At 42.7% G+C, this 13,583-nt stretch overlaps 2 protein-coding genes and 1 long non-coding RNA gene across 7 annotated transcripts in view; 2 read left to right on the top strand and 1 right to left on the bottom strand.

Annotated features, from left to right (window-relative positions):
* Positions 1 to 2,738: 2,738 nt before the first annotated feature.
* On the bottom strand, positions 2,739 to 8,313 carry DPY30 (dpy-30 histone methyltransferase complex regulatory subunit). Of its 2 annotated transcripts, none has more exons than XM_066315945.1 (5): positions 8,170 to 8,313; positions 7,642 to 7,715; positions 7,510 to 7,557; positions 6,235 to 6,377; positions 2,739 to 2,971 (listed from the first exon to the last, which is right to left on the bottom strand). In XM_066315945.1, exons 2-5 carry the CDS (start codon positions 7,675 to 7,677, stop codon positions 2,899 to 2,901), a joined length of 300 nt encoding a protein of 99 aa, XP_066172042.1. In that variant the 5' UTR covers positions 7,678 to 7,715; positions 8,170 to 8,313; the 3' UTR covers positions 2,739 to 2,898. The 2 variants fall into 2 exon arrangements, with proteins under 2 accessions (XP_066172042.1, XP_066172041.1); XM_066315944.1 differs by lacking the exon at positions 8,170 to 8,313 and adding an exon at positions 7,806 to 7,935.
* A 69-nt stretch (positions 8,314 to 8,382) lies between these two features.
* Positions 8,383 to 10,780, top strand: LOC136358470 (uncharacterized). Its single transcript, XR_010743109.1, has 2 exons — positions 8,383 to 8,597; positions 8,805 to 10,780. It is a non-coding gene; the product is annotated as an uncharacterized lncRNA (long non-coding RNA).
* A 1,553-nt stretch (positions 10,781 to 12,333) lies between these two features.
* The window catches only part of SPAST (spastin), a 33,954-nt gene continuing 32,704 nt past the window's right edge, over positions 12,334 to 13,583 (top strand). For 2 of the 4 annotated variants that reach the window (XM_066315942.1, XM_066315941.1), the window contains exon 1: positions 12,334 to 12,850. In XM_066315942.1, the coding sequence (XP_066172039.1) occupies positions 12,445 to 12,850 (406 nt within the window). In that variant the 5' untranslated portion in view covers positions 12,334 to 12,444. The remainder of the gene's footprint in view (positions 12,851 to 13,583) is intronic. The other 2 variants (XM_066315940.1, XM_066315939.1) reach the window with 1 other exon arrangement.

The raw sequence follows: 13,583 nt of genomic DNA, 5'->3' as shown, positions 1-13,583 counted from the left end.
TGATAGACCTTTCATCATCAGGTAAAATGCCTCTTTCTGTAACAGCTGGCATTCTGTATTTCTGTGATCTAGGCTATGTAGCCACTCTTAAAATGAATCCTGACTATGAAAGGGAATAGGGAACACAAGCTAAGGCTTGGCTAAGAATAATTTGTTATGTAATTAGTACAACTATAAGAATATATCAAAACCTCCACTCTATGAAGTATGGTAGGCATAGGATTTTTTCTCACGTTTCCTTTCCAACCTACAGGTTTCAATGACTTGTATCTTTCAGAATTTTTCAGATTTTTCATTTGTTTGAAAGCAAGTCTTTTATTTCTAGGAAGTCTGGTGGGGAGAGAAAAGTTCTTTTGATCAGACTGTTTTTACAATGGTGACAGTGCCTCAGAAAATAAAATGGATTGCTCAAAGACACGTACTGATTTTGGAGAAAGTCCTTGATAAATCAGAGGAGAAAAAAAAAAAAGGATTTGGCAAGTCAAACTGTAATTTTAGGTGTTAACAGGCTTCAGAATAGAAGGATGTAGAGCCCTTTGATCAGAATTGCTTTTAGTGGGAAATCCTTTCTTCTGTCATTGTTCCCTTCCAGGTAAAAGACAATGTTCTCAGTGGAAGCAGTTAAAAAGGCACACTTCAAAATACTTCATATGACTCATTTATAATTCTTTCATCATTACTGAATAGTAACTTCTGGATATTGGAGTTCTAAAATAGTCATCTTGAAAGGCATCTTGTCAAGTAAACTAGGTATTCCATTTTATTTTCTACTCAATTTTACTGCCATTTGGAGCATATACTCAGTTACCTAGGGTAGGGAACACTAAAAAAAAATAATTAGAGAAAGAGATAATGGCTTTCACCTACTTAGCAGTGGCCTGTCATATATCTAAAGCTGTCATTTTCAAGTACTTCTTCAAGCTTTTTCTCTAAATGTATTTGTATTTCAAGATTAAATTCAATTTATCTCGATGCTTTCAGAAATATTATTTCCTGTGGAAAAACAGTACTAGTTTCTTTCTAGAAGAAAGTGGGATAGCAAGCATCTGTCAAGTCTCTTTGCAGAATTTTCATTGTTTTGTAGTGCAGAGTTTAAAAACAAGTAAATGCTTTTAAAATTTGGACTTTATCATTACTTTTGTAACTGAGAACTAGATAATACAGGTAGCAACTTGCTACTTATTCCTGTTACAGAGTATCTTCTATGCAGAGGACCTCAATTGGTGAAGCAAATTTAACAAGTAAAGGAAAATGGTTGTGCTTGTCTTGTTGATCTGTCATACCTTCACAGGAATCACTAAGATTTAATTCTTAGAGCCTTGAGAATTTACTGCTGCTAGTCACATTTCAATTTCTTAGAAGAGGCTGCCCAGAAAAGCTGCTGTAGTAAATCTTCTAACATCATCACTGTGTGAACAGTGAATTAAAATCTCTAGCCTAGATGGGAAAATAATAGCAGATGACCCCACACACCAGTGACGCCAGCACTGAGTAGATGGCACGCTGCTGGCAGGAACAGCTTCCCTTAGCACTGTGACTGATGCTTTGAGATTCCAGGTTGATGCAAGGGCTGTGCAGAAAGCCAGTGCTTCAATTTTTGTGCAGATGCTTCATAGGTATTACTGTCAGGTAAGAAATCTGATTTTATTCTGAATTCAGGTACAACAATCTAAGGAAATTGCTCTGTGTGGGGAGGATTAAAAGTGAAACAGCTTCTTTTTGTTTGATCTTGCACAAATCCTCAACATAGAAGCTGGGGAGCAGCACATATTCCCTTTGCATTTAACAGCTCTTAGGCTTGCAAAGTTGTTTCTTATGAAATGTTGGAATGCCATTAGCAATAAAAATAGCAGTACCAGCCCCTTATGGTGCTTCCTTGTCTTCACTTAAATGTTATTACTCATTCCAGAAAGTCAAAACACTGTTGTTAAAATCCTTTCAGTATCTTTTTAGTGTCACTGCTTGATGGAGACTGTGTTCACCACAATGCAATAGAATTAGTAATTCCTTCCAAACTTTGGTACATTTTCCAAAAGACAGCTTTTAGGCTTGATTTGGGGTTTGCAGGCTTCTTTCAAGAGTTCCCCACTCTTATGGCTCTTAGACTGTACTGATTCAATGTTTCTGATTTAAGATACTAGGATATATGTAAAATAGTGAGAACCTTCCTAGTAAGACTAACAGCAAGACCTCAATCCCTACAAGTTTTTAGACAATTCAACTAAGGGTAGAAGTACAGAGAACTGAATTACAGAAGTCTTGTACATCACTTCCAAATTTCATTCTGTGTTTCAGCTGAATCCAGTCACTGGGAGATCATTGTCAAATGCTGAACACCTCAGTGATGTACTGGATGTGATGTACTCAGTGAGGCACTGGAGGCTGGCTGGAGGTGATCCATTCAGCTGCTAGATCTCATTGTTTGTTTTAACTAAATCCATTCCCTGGTGTTCTGAAGCAAATTCTCTCTACTTAATAAATGAATTTTAATTGTTCTGCATTTATTTGCTTTCTGTTTAGGCATGTTGCACTGGAGGGTGCTATAAATAAAATAAATAATAATGAAATAAAACCGAATTAAATTATATAAATTATCAGCCATGTGATTCTTGTAATTCTTTATGTCACACATTCAGAGGATGTAGCCCTGTGGAATTATTCAGACTTTCATCCAGTAGTGCAGTTTCAGTACTTTATTTTGAAAGTCTCTTAATAGCTACTTTAAAACAAGAGAACAATTAAATGTAAAGTGTTCTTTATTAAATAAACTCAAAAGATAAAGCAAACTGTGCAGTTAAGAAAGACAACAACGTGGCCAAAGGATTTTTACAGCAGAAAAGAAATTGCGGCAAATGAGCATTTCAGTCTAGCAGCCAAAATGTCCTCATTTTTATGGAGTTAATTTCGGTCCTCAAATTGTGACTTGTTTTTTAAAAGATATGCTGCTAGAAATTCAATGGGATTGGGCGGTCTGCAAAGAAAAAAAGTAAATCAAAAGCAATTATTTTTTATTATACGAAATTAGGTTGCTGAAGGACCAATCACCTTCCCTTAAAAGCAACTTAACTCCTCCCGAACACTTCTAAGCACTGATTTAGGGATGACCAACTACCTAGAGTGACTCTGTAGATTTCCAGTTTATGTCTAATGAGAAAGCTTTTTAAAAAGGGTCTTAGTTGCTGCTGGTTCAATGTTACTAAATTGCTAGAACAGTTACATACCTAAACCCAAAGTCTGTAGGCATAAATACTGTAAGTACATCACTGGATACGACATGCATTTGCCTATTTCTTTAACTCATCCTATTTAAAGTAAAACTGAATCTCTGCTTTTTTGACTAATTTTTTTTTCAAGTGGTTATTGTGTAGCTTAGTGTATTAAGAGTTGTTTTCATTGTTTCTGGCAGTTGAAACAAACACAACAGATCTTCAAGTTTGAGAAGTGCTGTAACTTGCAAGTAGTCAATAATAGACACTGTTGATCACTGGCCTTAGTCTGTAGTTTTTTTTAAAAACAACTCCTCCAGCTATATCATGTAAATCCTTCTAATCTGGATTCTGTCCACAAAATAAATGACATACTTATTCCACAGCAGGTCAAACCAAAGGTCTGGCAGTGAGCAAACATGCCTATAAAGAGTACAAAAACAACAACAACAACAAAAATGCAGAGATACTTCTCAGGACCATCCTTCTGGCTTCCAAGCATGTACCAATCTCTGAGCTAGTACCCTTAATAGTCCTGGGTGGATTCCTCCACAGGTTTGACCAGTTGCCTCTTGAGCACAAACAAAATGTTAACACCCTCAACTGAATGCAAAAAATAGCTTAATTATGTGACCTGTGAAGCATCAACCCTTTTGTGGGTTATAAATTTGCTATCTGCTTCATTTAATTTGATTACTGTATCAGAAGAGATAATAAACAGTCCATCACAATCCAGCATCTCTGTGCTGCTCTGATTTAACAGGCTCCTAACATGTTTGTCCAGAGAAGCCTCTTTTCTAGATATCACCTATTCAGTCACTCCATATCCATTCCATAGCATTCCATACTTCTGACCACCTTGGCACTCTCACTTTTTCAAATTCTACCAGAATACAGGGGAATTACACATAATATTAAAAGCACAAGAACATCACAAATTTAAATAGTGACATTATGCTTACATTTTACCCCTTTAAAGTTGGTTTTACCCCTTCAATTTCAAAGTCCAACCATTCAGAATTTTTGATTAAAGCAGTGCATTGACATATGCATACACATATATATGTATATGAAACATGCATTTCTGCACAAAAGTAATTTTCAGCTCAGAATCTAACATTTTGTCAGTAATGTTTTTCACTACCCTCCGAGGTCCACAATTTTATGTTTATTTGGATTCAATGTCACTGTCAGTTTAAATTTTTTCATGGCAGTCTTCGCAGTTTTATGAAGTTCCTGTGCAATTATTTACAATTGATCAACTTAAAAAACAAACAGAAACTGAAATACAGAACTCCCTAATCTATTCTGTAAAACTCAGTTTCATTAACAACTTTTGTCAGCCAGTCCTTCAAACTGTTTTAAGTGATCTTTTATATTATTCTTGTGCTGAGGCATGTTACACTGGAACATTTCACCATGAAAATTCAGCATTTACTTCTACTTCTACCCTATATCTCCTATCTTCCCATCAGTTCCTCATCCATATAAAGGTGTTTCCTTTAATCCCAACAGCAACTAACTGTCTTTAAAAGCTGTTAGTGAATAACTATGTGAAGAACGTTTTGGAAATTTAAACAGACAGACTGCATCATCCGCATTCTTCTTTATGTATGCTTGCTGACCCCTTCAAGAAATTCCAAGACACTTAAAAGACCTGACAAAAAATTGTGTTGACCTCCTCCCAAATATGTCATTTATCCATATGCTCACTATCCTGGATCATAATTTCTACTGAATCCCAGGCATTATCATCAGATGTACTGGGCTGTTCCCTGGACATTTCTATATTCCTTTGAAAAAGAACTTAGCATCCACTAGTTACTTTCCTGTTAAATTTTAAGCAGTAGATTATACAGCAGAGCTGACAGTTTAGCTGTCTCCCTCCTGAGGGTTTCTTATGCTCAGCTGAACAGCCAGTTTGACCTGGCAGGTTCATACTATTCACATTTTTACATGTATGTTCCCCAACCCCTCCTATCAATGATCCAACTTCACTCCTGTGATGAGCCCCGTAGAGAAGATAGAAAAAAGGCGAGGCAAGGGAAAGAGAAAGGCAAGGAAAAAGTTTGCCTGTCACACAAGCATCCAGAGTGTAAGGGTGGGGTATTAACCTTGGGCTGTAGTTTACATAGAGTCTGCAGCAGAACTCCCACACATGTCAGCTGAAGATCTGCACATCCCTCAGGTGTGCATATGGGGTGGATCTTCCTAGGTGCCTAATTCTGTTTAATTAGCTGGCTGTACACTGCAGTTTAAATTCCCAACTCCTTTTGAAGTTCATCCACTGTTGACGGTTTTTCTGACTGCAGGTGCCATGATACAATTATGGTCATCTATACCAGCTTTTGATTGTATTATTTCAGTTTGAGAGATGGTTACATGCAGTACCATTTGCCACTGGTGAGGATACACCAAAAGGGTAGAAATTAGTCTTGTTAAGATGAACAGCTATTTGCTGTTATTGAAGGATACCTTTCTACACTGACTGGTAAAGAGAGCTGGGGCACCTCAACAGCATAATATTTACTCAGAGGATAAACCATCAGACTGCTTCTTACTGTGTTGACAGTGCTGGCTCAGCCTCACCCTTCAGAAAGTATTTTAATCTCTGACAAAGATGCATGTCATGTCTGATTTGTCTTTCCTTCTTTTAAATGTCAAGTAGAACTCTTTATAAGTTCACACTACAAAAATCTTCAGAACTAGAATATTCTCTTGCCTTGCTTTTCTCAGATGAATTACTGATAAAATCAGTAACAAATCCCATTTTCCCTCTAAAACTTCTGCAGCAGTGTACCTCATTGGGAGATCATGAATTCAATCAACAACTCCGACCATGCCATGCAAATGAGGAACCCATCCTGCATGGTCAATCACAGTAATTCACAGGTTCATAAACCTGTTGTAATGATGATCTTACAAAGAGCAAAACCATATTTGGTGTGTGAGGCCTCAGAGGTGCTGCACTGCCCAAGTTTGAGACCTACATTTTCCTAGGAACAGAAGGAACACAGAAGCATCTTACCTCTCTTTTGCAAGAACAGCAAGTCCCTGTAGCAAGATAGGTACCACTGTCTGATCCAAGTAGGCACGTGTGGGTAATGACTGAAGGTCCACCTTCTGCTTTGATGTTTTCTCAGCATTTAGTTTCTCATTTTCTACTATCCTCTGAAATAAAAAAAAAAAAAAAAAAGAATGAACATTGGTAATAGCAGCCACACCTACTTTGAAGTGTGTGTGCCAAGCACCCATCTCTGCAATTCGATGGCAATAATTTCTTTACATCTTTTGAGAATATTTAAGGGCATATTTTTCCTTGCACAAAAACCTAATCCAGAGGAACCTTCTGTTAAATTCCTGTGTTTTGGGGAAATAATGTTTAGAAGTTTACAGTTTTCTGTAAGAGAAGACATCAAATTGTTGTTTCTGCTTTTGCATTCACTGATCTGAACTCTACACCACTAAGACAGGAATGATTGCTAATGAGTCTCAGTTAATGGTTCCTGTACAGATAAGCTCCTGTAACAGAAAATGCTAAACACAAGGAATTCAGGTGAAGCCTGACCAAGGGGACTCAGCTAAAGTCAAGTACTTTGTGACAGTGCTCTGCTCAAGTAGAGATGGACACTTTAAAGAAAACATATGCAAAATGCTTCCAGGTACTTTTTGATCAAAAAGTGCTGAATCATCTTACACCATTAACTGTAGTTGAAAAGTTATACCCTCCCACCGCCAGTAAACCAAACGTACTCAGTACAATGTACGTTAATCTACTGACATGGGATCAATGTGTTATGAGTCTGTAGGAACATGGAAGCTGAGGCACAGAGAGAAGCAGTTATCAGAGAGATGAAGAAGATGTTTAAGAATAGTTTCTGCAAAAGCCTAGCACAGAGTAGGAAGGTATAATAAAGGGAGACTGAAGGCTTTCCTTTAACAGGAGTAAATAAATGCCACAGAGTTAGGAAGTGATTGCTCCAGTCTACTCAGCACAGGCTGAGCCTGATGTGCATGGCTTTTTTTGTGCCATAATATATATCTCTCACAAATAGCAAGAGAACAGACAATAATCATAAGAAACTTAAAAAACCCCAACTCATTAAAAGGCTCATTATTTACTAAATGTACCATTTAGTACAATCAAAGTAGCACAACAGAAAATTTATTTACAGCCATTTCTGCAAAGGACAGGTATTGCTTAACTCCATTAAGAATATTACATTTTCTGAAGTTAGACTCAGAGTTCAACTTTTTTCTCGAATTACAACTGTGACTTCCACTGCAACAAAATCTTTGTTACCTCTACGTTTTCAGTGAGGCCATATTCAGAATGAGGATTTTCCGGAACCTGTAAAATAACACATGGTTAGCAAAGCTAAAATGCTCCTTTTACGCATATACCACAATGCACATAAAACATTTCTTGCAATACCTGTGGCTGTCCCTCCATAATCTGTTCTCCCTCCATGATTCGAAAAGTGAAATTTGATGGATGTACAGGAAGATCTTGGAAAGCAATAAAAAAACTGGTCAGCAGGCTGAGATGAAGCCCATGTGAGTTAAGTGATATTGCATCACTTGGTTACTAATGGTTACCAAGGCACAATTACTAGAAAGCAGAGGGAGTTGCTCCGTGCTCCCCCCCGCGCCAAACTTGAACTGGTTTCTCCCGGACGCAGAATCGAGAAGTGCCTTTTAAGTTTCGCGTTACGGGATTAGAAAATACAGCACTCTTTCCCCCGGGAAGCCGGAGACATCCCTTTCCCTCCTTCCCGCCGTCCGTCCCTCCCGTGCCCACCACCCCACCGCACGCCACAGCGCCCCGAGAGCCCCCGCGGGCAGGGCCGGGATGGGGCCGGGATGGGGCCGAGCCGCAGCCGCGGGCCACGTGCGGGCTCGGCCCCCGGCCGTGCCCCGGGCGCCCCGCGGGGGAGAGGCGGCCCCGCCGCAGGGCTCTCACCGCCAGTCGGTCCGGGCTGGGCGGGACACCGGGATCGGAGGAACACCGGGAGCCGCTCCGCAGCAACCGGGGCCGCCGTCGCCAATTGTTTTGACGTCAGCGGAGCGGTGGCGCGGCCGGCCCCCGGCGCACTGCGCCTGCGCGGCTGGGGCGGGCCCCGGCGGCGGCGGGGAGGGCGGGGCGGAGCGCGGGGGCGGGGCCGGGCTCCGGCGGGCTGGCGGGAACCGCCGCGGGATGTGTTCGCTTCCGAATCCGCCCGGGGTTTGAGGTGCGGAGCTGTGATCGGAATCAGCGCGGCTTGGTGTCTGAGGAGGTCACTGTGCTGTCCACGAAAAACAACATTGCTGAAGTTAATTTGGGTCTGAAGGTGGGGTTTTGTTAGTGAAATAACTTCCCAGAGCTGCGTAGCGTGTGGTTTGCACAAAGAGGTGAGTGCTGGACGTTAATTTTCTCTCTGTAACCAAAATCGCAGCTGCTCAGCTTTCACCAGGGATCAGCTTCAGTCATCCCGTCCTGACTTGAAGCCATCAGGAAATTGAAGATTTTTTTTCTGCTGTTTCTGTGGCTGTGTGCTGTTACAAACTGTACCAATGTTTGAACATCTGTGCCTGATTGCTTTGTTTTCTTTCCATTAGGAATTAAATTTGAGGAAGAGCTTCTTGTGACACCGAAGGTGCCTGCAGGACAGGCTGCCCAGGGAGGTCACAGAAAGTGTCCTCTCTCTAGAGGACACTGCCTGCTTCAAAACCTGTGTGGATGCGTTCCTGTGTCACCTGCTTTTGATAACCTGCCTTGGCCAGGGGCCTGGACTAGATGATCTTCCAGAGGTTCCTTCCAACCCTAATGATTCTGTGAATTCTTTGTTTGCTAATGTGGTTTGTGCTAGGGAATTAAAACGCCTAGAGAATATTTTTGGGTTCAGATTGACAAAGTAGTTTAATTCCTGTAGGTTTGGAGTTTTGGGGGGTTTGGGGGGATTTTGGTTTGATTCGGGTTTTTGTTTGATTTGTTTTTTTTAAGAAAATAAACTTTCTTTTGTTGTTTTACTAAAATAGGTGTACTTCTTTTTCTGTCTTCTTCCTGATGATGAGAATGATGATCATGAATGATCTAGTTAATGCTCCTAAAAGATTAGTGAAATGGAGAAGTAACAGAAAATGCCATGTTTTCCATAGATTTTGCTCTGATATAATAGTCTAGTAGTGGTAATAATGAAGTGTATGTACATAAATGAATTTGAAATAATGTTTGCAGAACTGACAGTGTTACTGGTGTGATAAAATGCAGGCTCAAAAACTAGTACAGTCAGTCACAGATTTGATACTCAACTGAAGAATGTGGAATTTGAGCAGAACTGTGTCTTTGTGTCTATTTTGATACCTAGTGCTGGCAAACTTACCTGATGCTGAAGAGGTGAGGTGAAAGAGAGGCTTAGTACAGAGATTTCTGTACTAAAATTTAGAACAGGAATACAAACAAATTCTTAATGTGAAGAGCTATAAGCTTTTCAATCAGTTTTGAGCCTCTATCTGAATTTTTCATCATGTTCTAGTAATGACATTTCAGAGATTTGCATTTAGAGGTCATGTTGGGAAAAAAAGACAGTTTTCCAACTTGCCTTTTGTGCAATGGTAAAACATGGTGTCAGGGTAGTTGCACCTTTCTAGTTCCTTTGACTGTAATGCTGGTCTGCTCACATTACCAAATCTTTTGCTGAGACAACAGATTATATCTCCTGTATTCTTTTCCAGATTATTAACTATAACTGTTCACTGGCCATTCATTGGACAAATCCAATGATTGCTAGGGCAATCTAAATACAGGAGGGTAGGGAGATTTAACTTGCAGAGCACTAAAATATTTAACAGTGAACAGGTTCTGTAGGTTCTCACTAGAAACATTAAGACTTTCTCACAATTTCTCACCAATTTCTGCTTTTGAAGCTGTGCTTTGGCTTAATGCGTTGTTACGACCCTAAAAAGTGCACTCTTTTGTTGTCATGATGCAGTTACATAATTCACAAAGGTGTCATTCTAAATTTTTTAAAAAGTAAAAATAACTGAATAAACTCACTAGTCAGGATTGATTGAGATACCTTGTCTTCTACTGCCATTCAATTTGTCCTTGTTAATAAACTTATTTCTTCACTGGTTTTTCTATTTTGCTCAGGAATGGGACAATACTTTAGATAGCAGCGGGATGAAAAAGACAATAGGTCAATAATCTGTGGTTATGGGCTTATTTCACATTTTTCAATGCAACTTACTGTTAACACTGCTTGAAGGTTCTGGAATTTCTTTGGTTTTACAAAATCTGTTAAACCTTTATATCAGTAAATGATACTTTTTAAAGGACAGTTATGTATACTAAAAAAATAATTTCTCCACTGATGAGTGGGCTGGAACATACTTGATAATATTTTTGTAATAGAAGTACATAATCCTCCTTACAAAACACAGAAGCAATATACTTTATGTATATCACTGCATTTTTTTTCAGCACTGATAAGTTTGCTCTCTAATAATGCTTTAGGTCATGAATAGTTGTTCTACATTTGTATGTTATTTTATATGTGATAAAATCCTGTCTTTTATACAGTAAGAAAACTCTATACTGTGTAGTGTTCTGTAATGAAAAGAAAACCACTCCACTCTGTCATTTAAGAAAACAAATACAGATTAACAGGGGCAACTGGAAGTAACTTTATGAGGTATAAACAAGAAAAAAACCCACTAGTTTTACAGTAATTTTGGAAGAATGAATAAAATATTGCAGACAGTAGTGATTTTAGTGTAGCATATCTTTTTAATTTATCCAACTACCCTTTATTGCTATAAGCTGGGGGAAACTTGTTTGTGCACTGAATTATCTGTCTACAGTTTTGGGACTGTCTCAGCTCCTGGGTGCAGTTCAGGGGTGCAGCAGAGAGATGATCTGTCATAATCTAATATCACTCAGTATTTTTTTCTCACACACAGAGGATGTGTGACAAAGCAAAACAACGGTGAAAAAGATCAGCCAACAGACAATGCAACCACAAAGCTGGGAAGATTGAAGCAGAAAGAGAGGTGTTTGCTGAAGTGGTGAGTATAGCAGTAGGCACTGAAGTGCTGCTGTATGGATGCCTCCCCTAAGTTGCTAGACCAAAGGTACCAAAGCATTTTTAAGGTTTGAAATAATCAAAAGGAGTAGGGAGCTGAATGACTTATCCCTAGTAGAGACACAATAAATATTATGGCTGGGCAAATAAATGACAGGGCAACTGCGTGTTCACTTTTGGTAAGGAGAGTGGAGTAAAGATTTTTTTTTTTTCCCCAGAGCGATGTATCTATAATGTATGATGAATTTCCATTAGCTCCCTGCATGTGGGGAGACAGCCTGTCATTCCCATTACAGAGCTGCAGAGCACACAAAGACCGGAGCCCTCTCCCGGGGGCAGCTCCACGGCGCTGGGAGCAGGGGCACCGTGGGTGACTGCCTGCTCCACGCCTCTCCGTGCGAGGGAATTCCCCGGGCTCTGCCTGTGTGCCACCAGCAATGACTCCAGGCGGGAGCGGCGCCAGGAACCCGCGCTGCATTGTGCCTGCGGGGCTGCTCACAACCCCAGTCACAATAACTAATCCTATTAAATTATTCATCGCCCGTCCACTCGGTGCGTTCCGTGGGCCGGCACTGAAGGGCCGCGGCCAGGACTCTCCCTGTCGGGCTGCGCTCTCTACAGCTCCCCGAAAGGAGCCAGCTGCGAGGCGGCCTCTTCTCCCGGACAACCAGCGAAAGGATAAGGGGGCATTGCCTCAGGCTGTGCCAGCGGTGGTCCAGGTCGGACAGTAGGAGGAATTTCTTCACAGAAGGGGTTGTTTAACACTACAATGGACTGCCCGGGGAGGTGGTACAGCCACCGTCCCTGACCATGTTCAAGAACCGTCCGGACGTGGTACTTAGTGTTGTGATCCGGCTTTCCTTCGGCCAAAGGCTAGACTCGATGATCTCAGAGGCCTTTCTCAACCACATAGAGTCCATGATTCCGTCCTTTCCAGGCCCAGCGCGGAGCGTGTCCCAGAGCCCGCCCCCGGCCGTGGGAGCGGGGCAGGCCGGGCGCAGTGCGCTGCCGTGGTGCCAGGGGCGGCGCGGCCTCTCCCCGCCTCCGGCCGGGGCCGCCCGCACCCCGCCCTCCGTCCCTCCCCCTGGGCCGGCCGAAAGGGGCGTCGCCGCCGCCGCCATCGCCATGGCCGCTTGTTGTCAGTCCCTGGCAGCGGGTTATGGCGACGGCGGTGAATGAATTCTCCGGGCGGCCGAGGGAAGAAGAAGGGCTCGGCCGGCTCCAGTTCCGCGCCTCCGACTGCCGGCGCCTCTCCCTCCTCGCCGCCCGGGCCGGCGCCCCCCGTGCCGCCGGCGGGGGCGGCGGCGGCGGCGTCCCCGCACAAGCGGAACCTGTACTACTTCTCGTACCCGCTCTTCGCAGCCTTCGCCCTGCTCCGCTTCGTCGCCTTCCAGCTCGGGCTGCTCTTCGCCTGGCTCTGCGAGCGCCTCTCCCGCGGCGCCCTCATGGCCGCCAAGGGCAGCAGGGCCGGGGCCGGCGACGCGCCCGAGCCCGGCGGGGCGCCCGAGACGGTGCGGGCGTGCCACAAGCGGGCCTTCGAGTGCATCTCCATGGCTCTGCGCATCGACGAGGACGAGACAGGTAGGGAGAGAGCGCCCGCGGCCGCCCCGGCGTGCGGGAGGGGGCGGGAGGGCCCTGTGCCGTGGAACAGCTTTCAGCTTAGAGCAGACAAAACCCTTTCCTGAGAGAAGCGCGGGCTGCGGGCGGTGCGTGCGGGGCTTGAGCCGTGCTGTGCCCCCATGCGGTGCGGTGCTTTGGTCCCCGGCCGGCTCCGTCCCTGCCGCAGCCCGCAGCTGCGGGTCGGATCACAAAGCTGCGGCTCGGGCTCCTTCCCCTTGCAGTACGAGTGCTTGTATTTCTCCCCAAAAACTTAAAGAATTTTCCCCGCGGAGGTCTGAGGGAGGCGATTAAAAATTGCGCGAGGGTATGTGACTGTAACTAGCCTTCACCAAGCCAGCCGGACAACAAAAGCACCAAGGACAATAATAAGGGTGCATCCTATGATGCCCTGCCTGACAAATGGTGTGAGTGCTGAAGTGAGGCTTCTTGGGCCTCAAAATGCCCGTTTGGAGTGGTGTGACTTTTAAGGAAATAAGTACTTACTTGTATTTTTGCAGTTTCTTTAAAAATATGTGGTTTTAACTGTTTGACATGCATACTGTTAAAAAACCTAGTAATTTACCACTATGTGGTAAGTAGACCTTAAAGAGGACGTTTAGGGTTCAATGAAATAAAAGAGAGGAATGAGGATTTTTTTAATTACTATTTTTTGTAGATCATTAAAAAAACCCAACCAACTAAAATACTTGATACT

The sequence above is a fragment of the Sylvia atricapilla genome, chromosome 3, assembly GCF_009819655.1.
Source record: "Sylvia atricapilla isolate bSylAtr1 chromosome 3, bSylAtr1.pri, whole genome shotgun sequence".
Classification (NCBI taxonomy): domain Eukaryota; kingdom Metazoa; phylum Chordata; class Aves; order Passeriformes; family Sylviidae; genus Sylvia; species Sylvia atricapilla.
The sequence above is the reverse complement of the archived record's forward strand: the minus strand, read 5'-3'. Positions and strand labels throughout refer to the sequence as shown.